The 24,173-nt window shown below is 39.5% G+C and overlaps 1 protein-coding gene across 1 annotated transcript; it reads left to right on the forward strand.

Moving 5' to 3' along the window:
- Positions 1-1,416: 1,416 nt before the first annotated feature.
- YTHDF3 (YTH N6-methyladenosine RNA binding protein 3) lies at positions 1,417-24,173 on the forward strand. The gene is made up of 5 exons (XM_033058734.2): positions 1,417-1,796; positions 3,835-3,859; positions 8,929-9,014; positions 10,319-11,911; positions 23,202-24,173. The coding sequence occupies exons 1-5, from the start codon at positions 1,773-1,775 to the stop codon at positions 23,223-23,225; spliced, it is 1,752 nt and encodes a 583-aa protein (XP_032914625.1). The 5' UTR covers positions 1,417-1,772; the 3' UTR covers positions 23,226-24,173.

Here is a 24,173-nt window from a genome sequence, read left to right on the forward strand (position 1 = left end):
ATATATGCACCAAACTTTAAAAGGGACTCAGGCTCAAGAGTCCAAGGAATGCACCTTCCCATTGTCCTGACAGTTATGTTTACACAATTGTATTGGATTTAAGGCATTCTCACCTCCAGACTCTAAGGAGCATATTAACGACAACTTTTTTGATTCAAGTTTATACTCAAATCTCCCCTGGGGCGTTGTTGAAGTGGCCTTGGATTTTATTGAGGGCTACTGCAGGAAGCCCCTATACAATTGTTGAACTTTTCCCATCCCTACACAATCACTGAACTTTTCCCATCACTTCAGGACGGCGTAATTCATTAACAAAGGAGTTGAAAGCAGCTAGGTAAAATTCTTGCATCTGATCAAGCATCGTTTGTTCTCCTACCAAACCTGTACTACAGCACAGGTACGTGGGCAGGAGCAGAGCAGAGGGGGTGTGAGCTTGCAGGGTAAGGGCTCTGAGCAGGCATTGTCAGCCGTGAGCTCACCCAGGGCAGACAGCCCAAGCTCTGAGCTGCGGGCTCCAGTCCCTCACAACCTGCTGCGGAAATGCCAGCAGCACCGGGGTACTACTGGGTTCTGGGCTCCACAGTGCAAGAGAGGCATGGAGCTCCTGGAGCACGCCCGGGGAGAGCTGCAGAGTTGACCAAAGGTTCTGGAGCATCCCTTTCATGAGGGGGCTGAGCCTGCTCAGACCACTGAGACGGGCCCCATCAATGTGTCTAAAGTCTCTCCAGGGAGGGTGTCAAAAAGATGGATCCAGGCTCTTCGTGGGTGTTGCTTCACAAGGCAACACGACAAGACGCAAAGGACAGGAACCAATACACAGAAGTTCCACTTGATTATGAGGAAGAACTTCTTTAGTGTGTGGGTGCCCATGCACTCGAACAGACTGACCCCCTAAAGGCATTCCAGAAGTGTCTGGATATAATCCTGTGCCACATGCTCTGAGATGACCATGCCTGAGCAGGGGGGTTGGACTAGGGCCCCCACTGTGATCCCTTCCAACGTGACCCATTAGGGAATCTATGACCCAGGAGAGGACAGGTGACAGGAGCGGCCGCGGGAAGGCCGCCCGAGCCCTCCGCAGGCACCGACAGCCGCTGCGGGCAGCCAGGCTGGGTCGCCTCACGGCCCCGCGGCCAACTGCCCGCCGTCCTCGCCACCCGGCCCTGTCCCAGCAGGTCCCCGGCACACGCGCGGTGGAGCGGAGAGAATCCCCCACATTTTCCATCGCCCCTCCCCGGGTATTCCCGAGCAGCACGCGCCCCCGAGCCGGCGGAGGCGGGAGCAGCCCCAATTCCTTCCGCCCGCCGCCTCCCGCCGCGCGCACGCGCACTCGCGGCCCCGCCGCAGGCCCCGCCCCCCCGCGCCGCGGGAGCCGCTGGGCGGCGGGAGGGCGCGCGCGCGCGGCGCTGCTTGGCGCCCCACGTGACATGGAGGAGGCGGGGACGGGAAGGGAAAGGTCAGCGGCGACGCCGGCGGCGGGGGGAGCGGAAGGTCAGGGCGGCGGGGAGCGGAAGTGGGAGCCGGAGCCTCGTCCGCCATTGTGGGGAAGCGGAGCCCAGAGCAAGGGGGGGAAGCGGCGCTGCGTCCGGCCGGCCGGCTCCTTCCAGCGGGAACCCGATCGGCGGCGGCAGCGAGCCCAGGCGGCGGCGGCGACAATCAGGCGGCGGCGGCGGTGGGGAGGAGGCGGCGGAGGCGAGCGAGCGGCCCCGGCGTGCGGAATCACTCGAGGCCCAGGCGGAGCGGAGCGAGGGGATCGCGGCTCCCCGTGAAGAATGTCAGCCACCAGCGTCGACCAGGTACCGCCCGCGGGGCGGGGGGGGCGGCCGCCCGCTCTCTCCCTTTCCCTCTTCCCGGCCCCGTCGTTACCCCCGGCGGGGGAGGGCGGCGGCAGGGCGGCCACCTGCACCTTCCCTCGCCGCCGGGGCGGCGCAGTTCGCGGCCTCCTCCTTCCCTTCTTGCCTCCCTCCCTCCTTCCCTCCCCGCCGCCATGGGGAGCGGCTGTCCATCGCAGCCGGGATGGCGGGCCCCTTTCCCGGCCCGGCCGCCCCTATTTATAACCGCTGAGCCGCGCCGGAGCCGCTCCGCCTCCCCGCCCGCCCGCAGCGCCCGCCGCCCTCAGCCCCGAGCGCTGCCGGCCCGGCCCCCGCCCGCGGCCCCTTTGTGTGTGACCTACTCGGGAGCCGGCTCTTCCCGGCCGGGCCCCCGGGCTCCCGGTTTTTCGCTCCGGGAGCGCCGTACAGCCGGGCTCCCCGCGGCGCCCAGCGCCGTCTCCTCTCCTTGCGCACCCCAAACTCCCCCAGGCTCCTCGTTACCGCATCCTTTCTCTTCCTGCCTTTCGCTCTCCTCGCCCACCTTTTCTCCCTTCGGGCCTCTGGCTTCTCCTTTTCCCCCGGCCTCCGTTTCTTCCAGCACTTCTCATTTTTTCTCCTTGCGCTGTGCAGCACTTTTTTAAACTTGGTCCTTTACGAAGCTCAGAATTTGTTTTTTTTTTTCACCTTTGCTAGGCCTGTGCTGGTCTTTCTGGCTGGAAACTAGGTTCTGTCTTGATCTCTGCTTCCTCCGTGGGTTTCTGGCACTCCCCAAAAGTTTTAGCCCTGCAGTCTCTTGCCTTCTTTTATTTTCTCTCTGTGCCTTTCATGTTTTGTTTCTTTTGTCTCTGTGCATGCTCTCCAGTTTCCTTTAAGCATTTATTTCTAGCTCACTGATCTCTTAGCTTTTCACTGGCCTGTCTTTCATGAAGGCTGATTCTTCCCAACTTTTTCTAGTTCTGTGTCTCTTGTTGGCCTTTGCATGCCTTTGTGTCTGGATTAGATTCATCCCAAAAGATGAGGTGGTTGGAGTTTTTCAGGTTACAGAGATTTTTCCCCTTTAGGGAGAGGGCAGTGTCTAACCGGTGCACCTCTAAATGAAACAGCCTTTAACAGTGTTGTGGTAACTCTGAGACAAATGTACCTGAAAGTAACTTGGAGGAGGTTACCTCCTGAACTTTCAAACCTCTGAATACTGTGCTCTTCAGGACTAAAAATTGTTAAGAGAATGATGGAGCCTGGAGATCCACTCCTGCTTAGTTGAAAGTAATATGAGAATGTGAATTAGATTTTCATGGACTAGTATTTGTTTTTCTAAGTTATTTTATCTTGCTGTAGAGGAATTAAGGATACTGTAACTTGTAATGTTACATTGATTCTTAGTGCATGACAGATTAACAGTGTTTTGTAATGACTAATCCTAAAAAAAAAAAAATCCTCCTTAAGGAATTATTTCCTTCTGTGAATGCTTTGTACAGACTGTATAATATTCTCAGTATAATTGCCTAGGTGAGGAATGCACAACTTGAAGTTCAGTATATGATACAGCTCTGTATTCCTTTGTATATCTAAAAAACAAGGCATTTTATGTTATTCTTGGATAAGTACCCGTCAGTCAATTTAAAAGGTGACATATCATAATGAAATGTAGGTATTGGCAGGAATCTTAAGGGACTTTTTTAAACTCTGTATGTTTTGCTTATTGCTTATGGTTTTTTTTCAGGCCCAGGGGCAATTAAAATTGACTTGTTCAGCTTTTCAGCACCATTTAAGCTTCACATCCTAGATGATGTCAATGTTCTTAGTAAAATTCTATCAGGTTTTGGTTTTGTAGTATTTATAATGTTATTTTAAGTAATGTCACAACATTTTTACAATAGCATGGTTTAGTAATATTTTAAAGTGATATTTATGTTGAAAAGGGCAAAATTGGCAAATAAATAGAATTACACTGAAGTTGATATTAGAGGATTCTAACTGAACCTGTTTTCCTTCCCCCCTTCCCCCCCACTTTTCCTATATACAGAGACCTAAAGGACAGGGAAATAAAGGTAAGTTAACATTTTGTATTTCTGTATAAATCTGTAATATTGCTTTTATGGAGGATAATGTTTGACATTCATAGCAAGAAGTTGTAGCTGTAGGATGTCCTTTATTTTCAGAGCAGGATGACAGCAAATTGTGTACCAAAATGTTAACTTCCCAACATTTTCTGTGGCTCAGCGGTACATCAGTTTACAATGTGTTATTTTGCAAGAGTAATGTCAGAAGTCAGACAGTTCAATAGTTATTTCTTTTTAGTTGCCTTTGTGATATGCTTGTATAATCTCTTCTTAACAGTACACCTTGGGCCTTTCTGTGTAGTGCATAGAATCATCAGGAAGAATCTTTTGAACAGCTTCCTTAGTTTGCTAGACAGCAACCATGTGACTAGTTACTCAAATCTGTGAGCAGAAAACGTCACCTTCCTTATTCTCAGAATTTTTGTAGTCTTGCTTCATTTTAGCACCAGTAACTGATCTTTTGTCAGTGTTTGTAGGCCTTCTGCTTTTTTCATGTTTCTGTTCAGGTCTTACTTTTTTTAATACCATATACAGTGGGATTTCTTTCCCACAGAAGGAAGGAACTACTACTAACTACTTAATATTCTCTCTAAAGTTCTTGGCACATGAGTTGTAAGCAGCAGCATTTCAGATTATATCTTGCGGTATTTTGTTTGGAATTTGTTTTCTTCTTTTTGCCTATACAATCTGTTTGTGCCCATTTAATTCTCAGCTGGTCAGCAACCTGAGCTATAGAATAGCATGCACACAGCTACCTCTGTGTGTTTATATCCTTATTACACTTGTGCAGATAAGAAACTTTTTTATTTTAGCTCAGGTACTCTTTGCCCCTCTTAGTTCATTATCTGAACTAATCTAATTGTTCTCTGTGAGCTGTCATTTAGTGTTATCCACAGCATACTTATTCTATTATTCTGTCTACGTGCAGATTATCTGCTTCTTGTTACATATATTGCTTGTGAGGTAGCACATGGTTCCCAGATCTCACTGACTTTGGCCTGTTCTTGTTAATTTCTCTGCATTCAGAGAAAAATGAATATGTTTACCTCCTCAGATGTTCTTAGTTTGGTTATTCTTGAATACTTGGGGTTTTTTTGTTGGTTTTTTTTTTCCCAAAGTGCACTTTTAAACTAAGTCATTTTTTTAGGATAGTTTGTGGTTATAGCTTCCATGTTGCCCTTAAATGAGAAAAGTCAGACTCATTGTAGATGGCTTCACAATCTTTGAATTATTTCTCAGTTTTAGTGAGGTTAATTAGATGCATCTGTTAGACTCACACAGGTGGTTTTAGAACTATACTCTATATATGTGAATTGGACTGGAAGTATTAAGCACTTCTATTTGGGTGCTATGTTGCAGTGTGTGAAAAAGCACTAGTCAGCTTTACTTTGGCTTATTTATGTTAGCATATTTTTGCCTTCTATAATTTGTCACTACTGTGGAATGTTTGAATCAAAACATCTCTATTTGCTATGTAAGGAAGAGATTTTTGCATTTCTGAGCTTGAATTTTTTAATGGAGTGCATCCTTTTAAATAATGAATGCTCATGATGTATTCTCTTGGTAAGAGTATGTCCTAAGTGAAAACTATAGTAAGACAGAACAATTAATCTGTTCTGTTAAAATTATTTGGTGTAATGTCTGTTTAGTGAAACTAAGTTATGACTTTGCATTAGATCAAAGGTCTAGGCCATTGTGCTAACATCTTCAGTGTAGCACAAGTTGTTGGCTTTGGGCTAGAGGCTTTTTCAAGTGGTTGAATTCAGTCAGTGTCAGCAGTCCTTACTGACCACATGTTAGCAGACAATCTTTCAGTTGTCATGATAGGTCTCAGAGTAGTTTTGAGGGAAGATGTGATACTGAGTTAACATACCAGTCTGAATTTGGTTCTGTGCATAAGAGTAGTAATGTTAAGGAGAATGGCAGAAGCTGTCCACGTGTCTGGTAGAGCATATGAGAGAATGAGTGAGCAGTAAAAGGGGTGTATGCATATTTCATATCGAAATGAAAAATATTAGACATACAAATGATATTGGTAGGTAGCTGATTTTTATTGTCTAGTACAATGCCTTGGATGCTTTATTCTAATTGTTCATAAACTGCTATACTGTGCTGTTTCCATCAACCACAATTTGTGGAACTGAAGTTGTAGTATGTAGAACAGTACTTTCTACCTGTTGTCTAAGATAGTTGTGGCGGTATTTCAGAGACTTTAATGAGTATGTCATCCTGTCATGAAACTTTTCTTGTTCTAGTTGTCAGCTACTGTAAAGTTGACGTAAAGCATCAGAACTGACATCCATCAAATTAGGAATGTATAGGGGCGTGAAGAAAAAAAGCATTCCTGGAACTCTTTTATTTTTTCCCCTTTTTTTATTGTGCAGTGTATCAAATCTGTCATAGGCAGGTGCTGACTTATTTTTACACTTGTGTGTATAACAATTTTTTGTTTTGTAGGAGACTTAAATGTAATCATTAGGCTTAAAACAAGAATGAAGTGTTTCATGTTTCTTTTAGTATTTGTTCTTCACATTAAGGTGTAATAACTCCTAATGAAAAAGTTATTCTTGTGCCTTTAGTATCATTTTTTGTGAGTATTTTTTCCAAGGATAGTAGCAGTTCAAAGAATGTTAGCTTTAAATCCTCTGTTTCATGAGTTGCTTCTTCCCATTACCTAATTACACACTGTATGTTTTCAGTGTTTGCAGAAACATATGGTATTTTTAGCATTGTATTGATACAGATATTTTTAGTGTATGTAGATTAGTTTCAATTAGTATTCTTCATCACTGCCCTGTTCAGTTGGAACTCTTAACATGAGGTTTTGGGAATGAGGCATTCATTTGCTCTTGTTAAATGTCTGTGTGGGCTACATTCTTCACTATTGACACATTATGTAAAGTTAGAAATGAAAAGCTAAAGAAATATGTTTCCAGTAATGCTGTTTCACTGGGAAATGTATATATTTCACTAGAAAAAAATGTCAGTGTTGAAATATTTTGTGTCACTGGCTTAATACCTCAGTACAGAATAAATAAAAAAGAAAATGCATTTACAAGAATATTTTGTTAGTTATATCAGACCAAAAATAATTCTGTCTTCAGTGACCTTTAGATACCTGTGGAACAATAAACACAGCAGATGCACGTTTTATTGAGATTAGCTCTCAGTATGAGGAGATTAATTTTGATGGGATACTAGTCTTGACATACATCTTGTGGTTGTATGCTTTTAAGAAACTTGTGTGCTGCTGCTCATGTTTTTCATGATAATAGAATTGTTTTTGAGAGGTGTGCTGTCTGTACTATTTGGTGAAGTCTAAGTAATGGACGTGGCATAGACAAAATGTTTTGAGCTTGTCCTGTGTGTAACTGGGCCAACTAGGAAGAGGAATTCCAGCTCATTAATATGTTACCATTGTGTGTAAATTCAGGAAGATACATGACCTTAACTGAAACTCTGTTTATGGGGGAAAAGTATTCCCAACACCTAATGTTTAATTTAAATGTGGTGTTTAATTAGGAATATTGTTCTATCCAGTTCAAAACTGCATTGTGCTCAGCATTGCTGGTCCTATTTGACTCTTGCTTGTGTAGAAGTGCGGTGTGCCAGTTTGTAATAACTGAAGTGTCTGGTGTTCTTTTAAAACTTCAAGAAGGTTTTCAAAGCACAGGTTGCTTTCTTCCCAGATAATTTCTTTGAAAAAAAGCTTCTGTATTAAATTATGAATTGTTACCTTTTTTACTGCTGTCTGAAGTTAATAAGATTTTCCAGGATTTTGATTATTCCTTGTGATTATATCTATTACTTTGTCATTTCTTTCAGCTAGTTTCATTCACTGAAGGCAGTTTTGTTTTAGGGATGTTGAAGTCAAACGTAAAAAAAAATTCAGCGCCACTTGGCTTGCAATGTGAATTCTGGGTGGCAACCCTGCTACCCCAATGAAGCAAGAAAAAACCCCTGACTCTTAAACACTTAATTTCAGCAAAGTTGAATATTTAATTCATGCTTGTATATGCTTTTCGGAAGCTTTTACTAAAAGAGGGAAATTATTATGTTGGCTCCTAACAGCTTTTTAAGTTTCAGAAAATCTGCTGTTTTGTTCTAACTTCTGCAGTTGTGGTTTTTCAGTGCACCTTACAGATCATCCTGAGACTTTCTTTTTTCCCCTCACTGAACCTATTTAACTGAAAAAAAAAAAGTTTGGATAACCAGTAATTTATTTTTGAGAACAGATTTTCAACTTCATGTTGTGTAATTGAAAGTGCTGGTTTAAGTCCTTGTTCTGCTTTGCACCATGGGAAACAGTGGAACTTAGCAGAAATGTGTGCAGTGTGGCTTTGTTTGTGTAGTAGCCTGGGGGATGGTAGAGAGAGACTTCAAGTAATTTGGGCAGCTGGAGAATCACAGGTAGGTGTAATGCCTTAGATGAAATGAAAGGTAATAGGAGACCAAGAAGAGCAGGTAGGAAGAGATTCCAGCATATAGTGGCATATGTGTTGGAAAAGGCTTGTAATCACCCTTTGGGACTTAAGCTTTTATTTCTGTCTTGCTTTGTCACCTCAGAGCTTCAGAGATGTCATTAATGCAGTACAGTTATGTAGGAAATATGGAATTAAATATCTGAATGGCGGTGTCCTTCATGGTTGTCTTGGTGGGTAACTGCCTTTCCTCCTGGCAGGAGAAAGCTGTATGTTGCAACTTTCCCTGAACCTATTGAATATGTCTATAGATCGGGTTGGTCTGCACATTTGCACTTGGTCTGGTACATCCGGAAATGCTGGATTTACTGCCTGTGCAAATAAGGTGTGTCTGTAGTTCTTCATCTGTCTGTGGATCTCAGGAAAAAATTAGTCAGGAGTAGTCTGTTCTAGTTGCCATCTTTGCAGACCTCTCCTGAGATCTTACCCTCATGATCAGTAGAATGAACTATTTTGTTTAAATTGGAATGTTGTTTAACAATAATGTATTTCAGTGTACAGGTTAAGAAGTGTTACCTAGATTAAAAGTGCAGCACAGATTTTCCAGAGATTCTTCTAATGCAGATTTGTTTTTAGTTTCAGTACAAAACGGTTCGATTCATCAAAAGGATGCAGTAAATGATGATGATTTTGAGCCATATCTAAGTAGTCAGACAAATCAGGTAAGTGAACATTGGTTACTACCTTGAAGTTAACTTGGAGGTTCAGCTGACTTCCAGACTTAATTTTTGGATATTTCTTACTTTACCTGAATATACATATAAATACAATTTTATACCTATTTTGTTTCATGATATGATATCTTAAGTATTCTTAAGAATTCCTGAAAAGCTTCAGTTGAAAAACTTGCTTTGATGTCTCTTGCTCTTGTGCTTCTACTGTAGCTTCAGAAAGATGCAGTTACAAGAAACTTGAGCTAAAAAACAAACCCCAAACCCTTACATTTTAAACAAAATAATTTGTTTTGGATGTAATCCAAAACAACAGTTTTATTGGCTCTGATAATATATTAACTGCTTGGACATGATTTCCTTTAAAGATGGTAGAAGTAACTCACAGCTGATGGCATAATAGATGGAAGCTTAATATCACTACAGCTTGGTGCAACTCCTCTGCCAAGAAGCTAATGGCTTGACTTCCAGAGCTGTGAATTACCCCTTAGTTGAAAGTTAATATGAGTTATGTTAAGTTTGCAAACTAGAGTGATCTTGAGAGAGAGAGGGAGTGCAAGTTATTAAAAAACTTAAGAATTTTTGCTTGCCTTCGCTTTTTTTTTCCAATAATACAAAATTAAGGAAGCATCAGCTGGAGGATGATATGTGCAATTTTTTCTACAAAACAACACCAGAAATCATAGGAGGGTAGTCTTTCAAATGTCTCCAGAGGTAAATTGTGTCATTTCCCAGGAGTCTATCTGGTATAGTACTGATTTAATGCCCATTCTCCATAGCATGGATATGTTACCTTTTCTTTGTTGCTACTCATGAAACAAACAGGCATCTTTGCATCTATTTCACTAATATTCTGTTGGAGTCTCCGATTAGAAGTGAGAAATATGACAAAATCTAAGAATACATCAACTTTAAATCATAGTTGCAGCTATTTTTCTTTAGTTATGAAGGTACAGTTATGAGTAGCTTGTTTTAGAGTAAAGGTACCTGTTTTAGAGTAGCTTGTTATTTTCTGGATACTGTTGGCATGGAGGCATTCTAAACATAGCTTAGTAGCTAAAAAATGAGGATAACGTTCCAGAAAAAAAGGGGACCCTTTAATGCTTTGAGAAGGTCTTGAAGAAATGGCCATATCTGACAGATACTTCACTCATCTTTTATGCTGTGAGGAATGGTCGAAGTTAAACACATTCATATAACCTTTAAAAATGTTTTGGATTGTATTACAGGCTTTTTTTTCCCCCTGTGCATAATTGTCAATATTGCTGATTTTTTAAAATTTGATTTTCTTGCAGAGCAACAGCTATCCACCAATGTCAGACCCATATATGCCTAGCTATTATGCTCCATCCATTGGATTTCCATACTCTTTAGGTGAAGCAGCATGGTCAACTGCAGGTGACCCTCCAATGCCATATTTGACAACTTATGGACAGATGAGCAATGGTGAACACCATTACATACCTGATGGTGTATTTAGTCAACCCGGGGCATTAGGAAATACCCCTCCATTTCTTGGGCAGCATGGATTTAATTTTTTTCCTGGGAATGCAGACTTCTCTACATGGGGGACAAGTGGATCTCAGGGACAATCAACGCAAAGCTCTGCTTACAGCAGCAGCTATGGCTATCCACCTAGTTCTCTTGGGAGAGCCATAGCAGATGGACAGGCTGGATTTGGCAGTGATACTCTGAGCAAGGTGCCTGGGATTAGCAGCATTGAGCAAGGCATGACTGGACTGAAAATTGGTGGAGATATGACGGCTGCTGTAACAAAAACTGTAGGTTCAGCTCTGAGCAGTACAGGTATGACAAGCATTGCAGCTAACAGTGTGCCCCCAGTTAGCAGTTCAGCACCTAAACCAACCTCATGGGCTGCAATTGCAAGGAAACCTGCTAAACCTCAGCCGAAGCTCAAGCCTAAAGGTAATGTGGGCATTGGGGGCCCTGCTGTACCACCGCCACCTATAAAACACAACATGAATATTGGAACTTGGGATGACAAAGGGTCAGTGGTAAAAGCCCCCCCAGCTCAACCAGTACTGCCTCCTCAGACTATAATCCAACAGCCTCAGCCATTAATTCAACCACCACCACTGGTGCAAAGCCAACTGCCTCAACAGCAGCCTCAACCACAGCAACCACAGCAGCAACAAGGACCTCAGCAGCAGGCTCAGCCTCACCAGTTGCAGCAGCAACAGCTGCAAAACCGCTGGGTAGCTCCTCGTAATAGGGGTGTGGGCTTCAGCCAGAACAATGGAGCTGGTAGTGAGAACTTTGGTTTAGGTGTTGTATCCGTCAGCTCCTCACCTTCTGGTGTGGAAGTGCACCCAGTGCTGGAGAAACTAAAGGCCATAAACAACTACAATCCCAAAGACTTCGATTGGAATCTGAAGAATGGACGTGTGTTTATAATCAAAAGTTACTCAGAGGACGATATTCATCGCTCCATTAAGTACTCTATCTGGTGTAGTACTGAGCATGGTAATAAGCGCTTGGATGCTGCTTACCGGTCCCTGAATGGAAAAGGCCCACTCTATTTACTCTTCAGTGTGAATGGCAGTGGACACTTTTGTGGAGTGGCTGAGATGAAGTCTGTTGTGGACTACAATGCATATGCTGGTGTCTGGTCTCAGGATAAGTGGAAGGGGAAGTTTGATGTCAAATGGATCTTTGTCAAAGACGTTCCCAATAACCAACTGCGACATATTCGCTTGGAAAACAATGACAACAAACCGGTTACCAATTCGAGGGACACTCAAGAGGTACCCCTAGAAAAAGCCAAGCAAGTGCTTAAAATAATTGCTACTTTCAAGCATACCACCTCAATCTTTGATGACTTTGCACATTATGAGAAGCGTCAAGAGGAGGAGGAAGCCATGCGTAGGGTAAGAAATCAGTGTCATTAGAACAGCTCTCTTTTTTTCCTATTTTTGGAAACCTTGTTTTTAATTCATTTAGAATTTCTGTCTGCAGTTATTAAATCAGAACTTTTTACTACAAGTGTCTACTTCGTATAACTGGCTCTTAATGAAAAAATTTAAGTTCCTGTAACTTGTTTGTTAGTTCAGTCATCTGTTTAATCACAATACTAAGGTAGGCCTGAAGAAGCAGACATCTGACATGTTCTACTTCTTCAATGCAAATGAAAACTGAATTGATTCCATTATCTATAATTGAAGTCTTCTTGCTTAGATTTTTACAGTTTCTGAGTCTCACAAAAAGGACCAGAAATTAGAGAAGAAGTGTACTTTATTTAACATAACATTTCAATTCAAATTCTGCTTTAATGAAATGCTAACAGCATGATTAGTGTGAAAAGCAGGTTTTTTCCTTGATTCAATTTATCTTTTATGGAACTGTGAAACACAGAAGTAATGCAGTGGTGACTTGTATAGTGTTGAAATAATTTTTTTTTCCTTTCTGATAGCATTTCCAAAAAATGTAATTTGTAGTTTATTTTTGTGAGGAAGAGTAATTGCAATAACTCTGTAGAGAAACTTTTAGTTTTGGAGGCATTTCAAGAAACTGGACAAGGGAAAAGCATTTAATTCAAGCAGTTTTATAGTACTTGTCTACTTTGTCTTGTATACCCTCCCTAATCATAACACTTTTGCTCACCATTGGCCACAATATTTACTTTTCCTATATTTAGCTTTTTTCCTGACTTGCCCCTAACTGTAAATGTATGATTTGTCTCATGGTTAGAAACATTTCAGGAGCTATTTTTACTAGTTAGATTATATGCAAGTATTCAAAAATGGGAGTTGCCATCACTGCAGTTTGTTGCTGATGATCTCTGTTCATCATGTTACACCACTCACTGAATTAAAAATCCCCAAAAGTTTAGGATTTATGCTAACTAGGGGCCTTGAGACATGCGAAGTTGAGAATTTATTTTCTTGAAGCTGACACATAAGGAAGCTGTGAAGCAGGTGAAATGTTTACTTCTCTTAGGTTTCTAGTACTGTGGTGGTTTCACCCCTGTTGTACATTCCTAATCCTTCAGCATGTGTGTTGCATCTCCTGTAGAGCAGTGTCAGGCCTACCCCAAATCAATTTTGTAGTTCTATTGCACAACTCTGTGATAAGTTATGTTGTAAATTTTCTGTTGTTGGGAGGCTGGGTGAGTGAGTGTTCCAGTTTGGTATGTAGTATCTTTTGGATTTTTTTTCCTAAAAAGAGAATGGACTATGCCCTAAATGAGTATTGTTACTTTCATGGTATCTTGGTTGATTGGGTGATGGACTGATTTCTTAACTAATATTCAATGTAAGGGGCAAATTTTGACGTTTTCAGGCTTTGGTACAACTTTATCAAGTGCGGAGTTACCAGGCAGTAAAGGGAGATGGTTTTTCTACCCTACCCTGTGCTAGTGAAGCCTCACCTCGAGTTCTATGTGCAGTTTTCAGTGCCACAATATGAGAAAGACAAAGGTGTTAGCATCCAGAAGGGCCACAAAGACGGTGAAGGGTCTGGAGGGGAAACTATGTGAGAAGAACCTGTGGACGCTTGGTTTGTTCAACCTGGAGGTGCCTGAGGGGGAGATGTCATTGTGGTCTCATGAGGGGAAGTGGAGAGGCAGGCACTGATTTTGCTCTTGTGAAAGAGGTTTTGAGGGAATGACCTGAAACTGTATCAGGGAATATGTAGATCAGATAGAAGAAAAGATGATTGGGCACTGGAACAGACTCCCCAGGGAAGTGGTCACAGCTCCAAGCCTGACAGAATTCAAGTATTTGGTCAACACTCTCAGGTAGATGGTGCAGCTCTTGGGCTTTCCTGCACAGATCCAGGAGTTGGACTTTGGTGATCCTCATGGGCGTTCTGATTCCAGACATTCTGATTCTGTGATTTTATAATGTTTCAGGAGGACTAAGATTATAATGTATCTCTGTAGCCTTCAAGCTTCAATATTTTCTAAATTTTCAAAATCTTGAGCTATTTCACCAATAACTGGTTTGCTTCAGAAATATCTCCTTTTTTGAAAAAATCTTCACAAATCAGTCATAATTCAGATGTGCCCTAGCAACTCAGGAAAATTGTTTTGTTTGTGGTTTTGTTCCCTCAGTAGTAGGTAAAAGCCACAAAATGTAATGAAGGAGTGTAGATTAGTGGAAGTCTATGTACTAAACTTAAAATTCAGAGTACTGAGTTCAGCATTTAGTAGGTCTTGAACTAGATAACTGTGATGGGTATTTGAGTAATAAAGTAACATTGCTATTTGAATAATATCTTCAGAGAAACATACAGTATCTGTATGACTCAAGTACTGACTTCTTTGTTTCTCTGTGACCCAACACTATTGAGAGAAAACATACTTGTCAAGATACTTACAGTAGTGGCCATTGGCTCTTTTACAGCATCTTACAAATTAGTTTTATAACCAATTATGAAAAATTGCTTTAGAACTGTGTATGTTAGTTGTGAGGTTTTTGCTCTGTAGATGGGTTTGAGACATGCCTTAAGCAAATCAATATAGACTTAAAAGATAGGAAGTTCAAATTAAACTAATGACGTCTACTGAGAGTTTATCTTTAGCATTCTCTTATGATTGAATGTTGATTTAAAATCTGTGTTTTTTCCTTTATCACACAGTGTGCAAGCAATCCGTCTTTAAATTGTAAACATACAATTGTTAACTCTTATGATTCAAGTCTCTAAATGCACCAGTTAGTATTGTAAGCTCTGGTTTATGGTTATTTGAATAACTCTTTATTACCTAGTGCCAGCTAAGCTTTCATGGAGCTGTATTTAAATATGTGCACTTTCTCCTGCCAGTATTTCTGTGTAAATTAAGTTTGTGTTCATTTTCTTTGGGAGCTGTGGCAATCATTGTTTCCAGTGTTTTGGTAATAAAAAATACGCTTGTAACTTTTATTAAAATATTAAATGCATCAGGCAGCAGTAGTCCCTTCCACAGTCCTTGAAATTCAGTTAATGTTTTGTTATTGCATAGGTGGTTACAAACTTTCATGCAGCCAGCAATCTAAGTATCATAAACAGCAAATGATGTAGGGATTTAATTTACTTCATAACTGTTCATCATTAAAGCTAATTTATCTTAAAATAATCTGTTGTAAAAGTTTAATCTTAACAACTCAGGGGGATCAATAATTAATTTCCAATATGGCCTAGCAGTATGTTTTATTAAAATACGGCAGTATACTTCTGAAAGTGCAAGGAATAGTCTCTCTCATAAACATGAAACTTCAGTAGCTTTCCCATTTGATAAAGGTTAGTTGAAAATGACAAAGAATAGTCTCTCTAAGCATAAATGTTGGAACTGCAGTGTGTGCCACTGTTAGATGTGACCCTGGTGTGGTTAAGGTATCTACGGCTGGGCTTGTGCAGTAATCATTCCCTTTCTCTTACAGCTCAGGTTCCAGACTGCTATTTTAAGCATACAAGTCTGTGATCTTTTACCAAAGGATCAGAGAAATGAGTGATGCTTTTCATGAGTTGTCAGATGTACATTGAAATAATCTGGAGTTCCATTTGTCCTTAGTTAACTGCTGCTTTGTGGTGTAAATGTGCTGATTTGTATGCATATTGTTTAAAAATGTTTTATTGTCTTTCAACAGAAAGCTGTAATATCTAAATAAATGAAACAGAATTCTGAAAATATGCATTTTAAGATGACATAATTATAATTTAGAAAATAGAAGGTATTGAAAATAAAGAATAACATCTGTAGTAGTAGCTTTGTATCTGGTCTTCAGTAAGTATATGGGTGAAAATAAAATGTGGCTCTGATTAAAAATGCAGTTGTTGGAAGATTATAACTTCCTTGCCTTCAGATGGCGGCTTATTACCTGTTGTCCTAGGACTTATTTTGGTGCTTTTTGATGAAGAATTCTATTTTTGCACCATACAGTGGGAAAAAAGTCATGATTTCATGTAATTGTAGAGTGCTTTAGATGGTTTTCATAGTGTGATAGTCCAAAAAGTAATTGATTTTTATTCATGAGGTAAGATAGAAGAATTCAGTATATATTTGTGTTTGCCTAATATGCATTAGGAATTTTATTACTTTTCAAGAAGCCGTTAAATGGCAGATAAATAAGCATTTAAAATTTTAGCTGTCTTCTGTTTTATTACATATCTTGTAATAGGAATGCTGACATAGCTAGAACTTCTTGACTCTCAAAAGAAGTAATTTTTTCCTCTTCGTTCTGATACCAATGTAGCTTTTGTTTGTGTGATAATTGGGTCATAATCAAGCTCCAGTGTTAAGCAGTGTAACTCCTTTCCTTTCTAGGACATTGCTGACATTGTGCTTTATTTGATATTTCTTAAAAATATCTTGAAGGGAGAAAACATCCATCAAGACTGAACTGTATAGTTGCTTCTTCTTCCTCTTAACCCCCAACCATCAATTACCATATTATAATGGTATAATTAAAATTAGATATAGATCCATTGACAGATTTTCAATTAAGGAAAACAGGCGATTGGCAAAAAAATTTAATGCAGTTAAATGATATTTGTGCTGTACTTATAAAAGTTTGTGTGTTTGCATCTAAAAGAGGGCTATGTAATTAATACCTTCTGAGAAACATGTTCATTTCCTTTATGCGTTTGATGGTGTTTCAAGGGACATTATTTTGCAATTTCCTTGAACTTCATATTTATCAAGAGTGTCATCTTTATAATTGGAAGTGAGAAAGTAGAAGCAGGAAACACTTTTTTTTCTCCCTTGATAGTCATGAGATGCCTCTGTACCCCTGGTCATGGGAGAAGATTATTTGCAACTAGAATAATTTTGAACATACTGCTTCAGAATTTCCTTTCCATGATGGTGTGCTTACTTGCTATGTCTTCATTTGCTTTTGCATCTTTAGTTGTTTGGAAAAATTTGAAAATGGCCTTCATGTTCTTACGTTACAGACATGGGGATTTTAAATGTGCCTGTTTTCTGTGCATTTGGTGGAGTCCATTGTTTCTGTTCCAAGGTATAGTTTAGAATCCATTAGAGGATGGGGATCAGTGTTATACTGTGGTCTCTTACAGAAGTTTGAGCAGGGATGTTGCCTGCGTTTCTCTAGTGATGCTAAAAGAGGGAAAGTGCAATATTGGACTGTTGAATAAAAGAGGTGGAAAGTAATTGAGTTTCCAGACTGTCTTTGTTCATAGCAACACTTGTACAGATCTTGTCATGTTTTTGTTTGTTTGAAATCCCTACCTAAAATTCAAGCCTACAAAGTCCTTTCTACGGAGTGGATTCAACTTCTCTTACTCTGGGAGTGGAAAGACCAATTTCTCCTGTAAAATAGGGACCCCTATTGGAAAAGCTAGGAATATCAACCAAATGGTTTACTTCAAAGCCTAAGAGACCAGTCACTTTTTGGAATCTAATATCATATTCTTAAATATCAAGGCAGCTACTAAAGACAAGATTTCAAACTTGAATTGAGCTGGATCTGTGACAGTTGTACTTTTTCTAAAGGCTATGTCTTTTAAGTTGTGATTTCTAAAGCAAAGAAGAAATTCTAAATCTCTTGTTTCAGAGTGGAAGCAGAATCTTAAGTATACACAGATAGCTGTAAAATTAATGAAGCAGCCCTCTGCTTCCTGCTACATCTCAGGTTTCAATTCTCTATTAAGAACAAATTGTCTAGAACAGTGGTACTTTTCCTGCAGTTTGTAGGGAAGAAATATGCCTGTGTATTGCAAGGAGGTCCCAACCTATTGAGACTCTTCACAACCTTGCTTCTTTGATTCTACATTGATACTGCAGATGGGCTAGCTAGCAGAAACTCAGTGGAGATTCCTGGAAGTGGTTTGCTGGAAAAATGGGACTTTGAAATATACAGATCTTTCATGTCTAGTAAAGATGTTCCTGTAGATTCAGTTGAACTAGGATTGTTTGTTTTATATCAAAACTAATTTGTTTAAGACTTTGTATTCATCTAGTTGAAATTAGGCATACAAAACTTAACAGATGATAGGTTTTTTGAGTCCAGTTCTTTATGAATTTTTCAGAGGTTTGGTGTAGTTCATAGTGATGAGTAATTATAGTTTTGTTCTGTACCCTATGGGTTATAGTCCAAATAGTAAAAAGTAAGTGTAAACTTCCATGTTCACTGCATTTTCATATAAATAGGAAACCAAGGTAAAGTAAGTTCATTTTTCTTCATGATAGATTAGAATCTGAATTACACCTATTCAAAGAACACTAGTGGTGAGGTTAAAGAAAAATTGAGAAATTCTTCCTCTGTGTATTTTGTAAGCCCTGCAGTGAATGTTATTTCCTTTTCAAGGCTACCATAAATTCCTTAGCAGAGCAATTAAATAATGTATTCTTGTTGCCCATGGGCATCTGAGAAAAATGAACCCCGGTGTCAGAGTCCTTCTGCTTCTTTTCCTGGAACAGAGGTCATCACTAAATGCAATTTCTGTGGACTTGGTAAGAAGCTGTCTCTTGTCAGTCTTTGAAAGCCAATGTTATATTCTGAGCATAATAGTGAGGATATGGAGGCTTGTTTTTTTTTTTTTTTTTTCTTTTTAATAATCTTGCTGAAATGGCTGTCTTGTAGCTAATTAAAGTCTGATATTTCAGTGTATAATGATGTACAGCACTGAAGCAAAGCACTTGCTGCTTGTGGATAGAATTGGCTGATCCATCACTGAAAAGTATCTGCCTGGGAAGACAAAAATGGAAGGGCTTTTCTGGCTCAAGGAGTTCAAGCTTCATTTCTGCAGAGCCTTTTCTTTTGTTGTGTGTTATCATAGGGTGTCTTTAAGTAGTTGGGTTTCTTTCTCCGCCTCTGCCTTCTGAATGGTTGTATCCTGTGGAATTTCGGATGGAGATTAACTTCTTATTGCCTTTATCATTACCATAATAAAATAATATGGTCTGTTCATGTTCTACTAACTGTGCATGACGTTGATCAAATTTATTTACCTTTTTACAGTAATCTTTTCAGTTTTTCCCGTAACTGGAAAATATACTTACGAGTATGTGTCGGTGACTAAGTAAAATGCCATCAAAACTAGTAGGAAGACTAAATAAAGTGGAAGTCCAGGTCATCTAGCTTTTGCAGAGTTTTTTAATATTTCTGTGCCTGACAACCTTATATACTGTCATTGAACTGATCTGCAACAGCAGGGGTCTCAGATGAGTATTAATTTATAAAGCTTACTGGGAGAAGGAGCTACTCTTAAGTTGTAAATTCTTATTTGACTTTGTATGTTAACTTTGATTTTTAATTTGTGCCTTGTGGTTTTCATGTTGAGTCAAGGAATAGAAGAAAATTAGTGTCTAGGGAGGGAATGGCATCTGCACTGGAAAAATTTCTAGGTTAATTTAAGACTTCTAGAGACTCTTCTCATCTATTCCTTCTCTCCCTTTTTCCCAGAATTCCCAGAAGTGCTTCTCAGAGAAATGTGTCTGTGTTGAGGAGATGTACCCTCTTTAGTAGGGAGTGCAAGAGTGAGAAGTTAAAAAGGACCAATATTTTACACAACTTTAAAGTGTCGATAATCTAGTTGACGTTAACAGCCGGTGATACAAATGGACTAAATAATTTCTGCCGTTTTTTGCCTTTCTAGTAATCTATTTCTCATTGTGGTTCTCAAGCAGTAAGGTCAATGCTTATGCTATCCTAGTACACTGGAGTGAAATAAATTGCAGATTATGGCTGATGCCATTAGTAAATGAGATCTCACGAACTTTGCTGTGGCTTCTTTTCACCCCCTCTACAACTGGCTGCTCTGCCTCTGCCAGGTGTTCCTGCCCACGCAGCACAGTTGGCAGAGCAGATGAGAGCCCGCGCCTCGCTTCACAGAATGCAGTCTGACATGTTAGCTTACATTGCAGATGAGCAGGGCTTCTAAGTTGAAGATTAAATCATAGTTTGCAGTAAAGCAGCTTATGAAGCTGTTGTGAGAATGCTCCCTCGTGGGAGAGAGGCAGAGTAGACAGCTTCAGGCAGGAACACTTTAGACATTGCAGTAAGAAGCAGAGGTTTGGCAGAGGTTGTTTTTTTTGTGATTACAGCTGGTAGTGCTGGAGGGTGTGTGGGAACTCTGCAATTGGCCTGTGTAAGTTTGCAACCCTGGATAGCTTCCAAATGGACACCTTGAAATGCTTGCACTTGCAACTGCTGTAAAAATCAACCCAAGTCATTCTTTGAGATCTGCCTTTCCTGACCTTGAGCTTCAGTTTGTGGGACTTTGGGAAAAAAAAATACAGCCGAAGACTGTGGTAGCTTCTTGTTCTTGTTAAGCTACGTTTGCATTTACATGTAGACTACTTGAAACAAGGCTTTTTCATTTACCCTCTTTGTGGCAAAGAAATCCCAGAGTCAGGGTTGTGTGTGTCTCAGTACTTTCTTTCAAATCAGATCAGGAAATGTTTTTGTTACTTTGAATTTTGAAATTTTATTAGCACAATGATTTCATTATATCTGAGGATAAATTACATTGCTGCTACTTCTCAGCATGGGATCAGTCAATTAATACTCTGAATTCGGACAACCAAAATTGGGGAGTAAGTCGACTTCACAGTTCAGACCAAGTTAATTTTACCCCTAAAGCTGGGTAAGCTGACCATGGTGAGTTCTGAAGTGAAGTTGACCTTCAGCAGGGAACTTACAGGAGAAAGTTTTCATCCAAGAGCATTGCAAGAGATGTGACAGAAGTTTCACTTTTATCTAAATATAAGAAATTAAATTAATTGGATAAAAGAGAAGTGGTTATGCTGGAAACTTCCAGCACCAGAGCAGAAACCTTCTGAGGTAGAGTCTTCTGTTAGTTTGTCTAGAGGCCTCCCCCCTGCCGCCAGAACCCAAACAAAAACCAAAACACCAAAAAAACCCAAGGAAAGTTACCTTTTGAGATAGAAAAAGACAGTGGTCCAGGAGTGTGATCTGACTTGGAGCTGGGGAGGGGTTTGGTTTTGAGTGGAATACCACTGCCTGTATTTTGAATAAATCAGGTCTTTCTGTTTCGCAGTGCAGAGGGCCAAATGTCACCAATACAATTTGAGGAACGTACTGTTCACTCGCATTGAAAAATGTTGTGCTTGTATTTCTGTGTGAAGTATTTTCATATAAATGTAGTAATACATAATTTTGAGACTACAGAAAAGATGTGCTGGTGTTTTGAAGCGTTTTTTTCTCTGTAGAATTCAAAGCAGATGTAAAATTTGCAGCACCTCCTTTTTTTCATCAAGTTGAAGAAAGTAGTGAGGGTATCATTCCTTTTCTACTTCAAAATTTTATGAACTTAAATTTATTTTGAGTTGAGGCCTTCACAAAGCATAGTGTTGGCCAGTTTATAGTACAGCAATTTGAAATGCAGAGTCTTTTAGGCAGCTTGAGTCAGTGCTTATGTATGTAATGCTTGCAAACAAACAGGAACTGATGATTTTAGTTGTATACAGGTTATATTTAAAACTGTTATATATTTTAACATTGCAGTTTCATAGGCTCCACTTATTACCACAGGAGTGTTTTCTCAACACTTTGTGTAGTTCTTGCAGTTGAAGTCTGCTAATATTAGAGGAATAATCTGAGATGTGCCTAAGCAGGCATGCAAAAATAGCATGCCTTACATGCATAGTGAGGCATGAAGCCAGTCATCATCTGTTTTCAGCCAAGAGTGCATTGTTCAGATATCTACTTGTATTAATAACTGATACTATCAGTCTTCAAAAGCAGTATCTTACTATGAAAATATTAGTTACGAAATTCTACTCTAGCTAATGTCCAGTCTTAGAGACACAGCTGCTGGGGCCATAAGCTACTCATTGTGATCCAGACTGGGCTTTATTGCTTTTGTTTTCATCTTGAAGCAACTTGGAGATCTGTCTTGGAAGGGACTAGATCACCAGTAATAACCAGTATAAATGTTATCTAACTTCTTTCAATAGACTGTCTTTTTGGGAGAATCTTTGTGGGGTCATATGCTCATTTGCAATTTTCTTAAATAATTTCTAGCATAGTAAAGTTTCAGTGTGGTGTTGGAGAGAGTGGTTTTGAAATAGTTGTTCAAATGCCTCCTGGGTTATTTTGTTTTCCCTGCTATGTTATTGTTCTGTTTATAATATGCAATAACAATAAAAATATGGAGAGACATTTTATATTTTTATTCCCTTCTAATGGGGATGGGCACCTACCTCTCTTCCATGCAGGTATTTGTATATTTCTTTAATGTGCTCAGTTATACATATAAAGTTGTACAATAAATGCTATTGAAAGATAAGGTCTTAGTTTTTTATGATGACCGGTCTCTTTACAGGCTAGAAGATGCATTATGAAGGCAACAATATATAGTTTGTTCAGTTTTTATTTTTTCCTAGAGGTAGTCATAATGCCTAGTGTATGTTTATATTGAACAAAGTAGAGAAAATGGAGGATGATGATAAAGCACTGAAAGTGTCATTTATTCTGTTAAACCTGTGCTACAGAATACAGATTTGTTAGTCCCTTATGGTTACAGTGCCATTAGCATTTTACCCCTAAATGCCAAATGTAGCATCTCACAGTGCTGTGAGGGCTGTCTAGATAATGTGATCCTCACTGTGACTCAGGCTCACCTTGAAGTCAGGTTTTTTTGTAGCAATTCCTATTTCACTGCTTTTCTGTATTGAAAGTAATTTCTAAAAAAGGTATGGATGACCTTCTTAAAAAATATTGCTCTTGCAACTTGAGCATTTGTATGGAGGATGAGGTGTTGGGCCAACTAGTTACTTTACCTTTTGATCTTAAGCACTTTGGAACATTTTATTTTATGGGGCTTTTAGGGAGATACCTGGGAATGCCGTATTTTTTCAGGGATATAATGGATGGAGAGTAGAGCATTTTTTTGACAAGCTAAGCAGAAGATTTAGGGTACATCTTACCTTGTTTGTAGGTCCCTTGGTGTCCTTGCTCAGTTCATGTTGTCCAGTCTATTTTACTGTAAGTGAATTAAACTGACATTATAAGTCTTTCTTTTGATAGCATTTTTTGGAACGTGTTTGCCTTTGACATATGCTTATGTGTTTCTCTTTTAAGAAGTTGACTTAAATTGTATAATTTCGTATTCCTGGAAATAATTGAAGCTTTTTCCTTGAAAGCGTGTTGCCTGATAAATTGCAAGTGATGAAAATGCTGTAATGATAGAAGAGCAGATAATGTTGATCTGTGTGTATTAACATGATTGTCCTTTTTTGTTTTTGTTTTTTTTCAGGAGAGAAATAGAAACAAACAATAACTATATGGAGATGTCCTGCTAGAATACAACACTAATGATGTAGACTCTGGAAATGCCTAATATGTCTAAGAAGACGTTATTAAAGCTTTTTTCTGCTTAAGGTGACATCTTTGAACACTTTAACACGAAATTGACTCTTCTTGTAATGGTTCTCATCAGTGCATCTGCCCTTATACTCTCTCACCAAACACACTTGAGAACTGTACCTTCGTCAAGCACTTTCTGTCCTGAAGCTTTTACCAGTATCTGCTGTCTTTTGTATTTATGCATCCTAGCTAAGGCACAGGAGACCGAACGAATGCAAGGATTCATTAACTCTTTGAATTTGTTAAATACTAACATTTAACCATTAGAAGTGGTTCAATGATGTGAGATTCACATTGCTTCAACTTAATTTTTTCTTTGTTGTAGTTTTTTTAATTGTCAGTTTTTAGCTATTCAACAGATTAAAAGCAAATCATGCCATATTTAGTCCTGGAGTAAAACTCAAGTCTAAATGTTCATGTGAAAATTATTGTAGTAATCTTTTAATATGGCAAAGCAACTTTAAGCTGCAGTTTAGCCAAATGAATCGTAACATGAAATTATAATAGAATGACATTTCCCTTGTTTCAAACTGTTTGGTGTAAGAGAATATTAATATGCAGCTTGGTGGACACCACCAGTTAATGCACATTTCTTTATTTTTTTCTGTAACATGTATACTGAAAAAAGTGCATTTGTCTGAGGAACTGTTTGTTTGCTACCACTCAATGAATCTCAGTTTTGAGTAAATGTACCTCAGTCTAAATCAGACTTTTTATGACCTTTATAACTACATTTAAAATAATCTTTAATTCCTATTTCTGGGTGTTTGCAAGCCTGACAGATTGCTATCATGAAAGTGAAAATTTACTCCTCTAGGTGATTCACTAGCTAAATAAACATAATTCTTGTTTAGCAAGCATA

The sequence above is a fragment of the Catharus ustulatus genome, chromosome 1 (genome assembly GCF_009819885.2).
Source record: "Catharus ustulatus isolate bCatUst1 chromosome 1, bCatUst1.pri.v2, whole genome shotgun sequence".
NCBI lineage: Eukaryota > Metazoa > Chordata > Aves > Passeriformes > Turdidae > Catharus > Catharus ustulatus.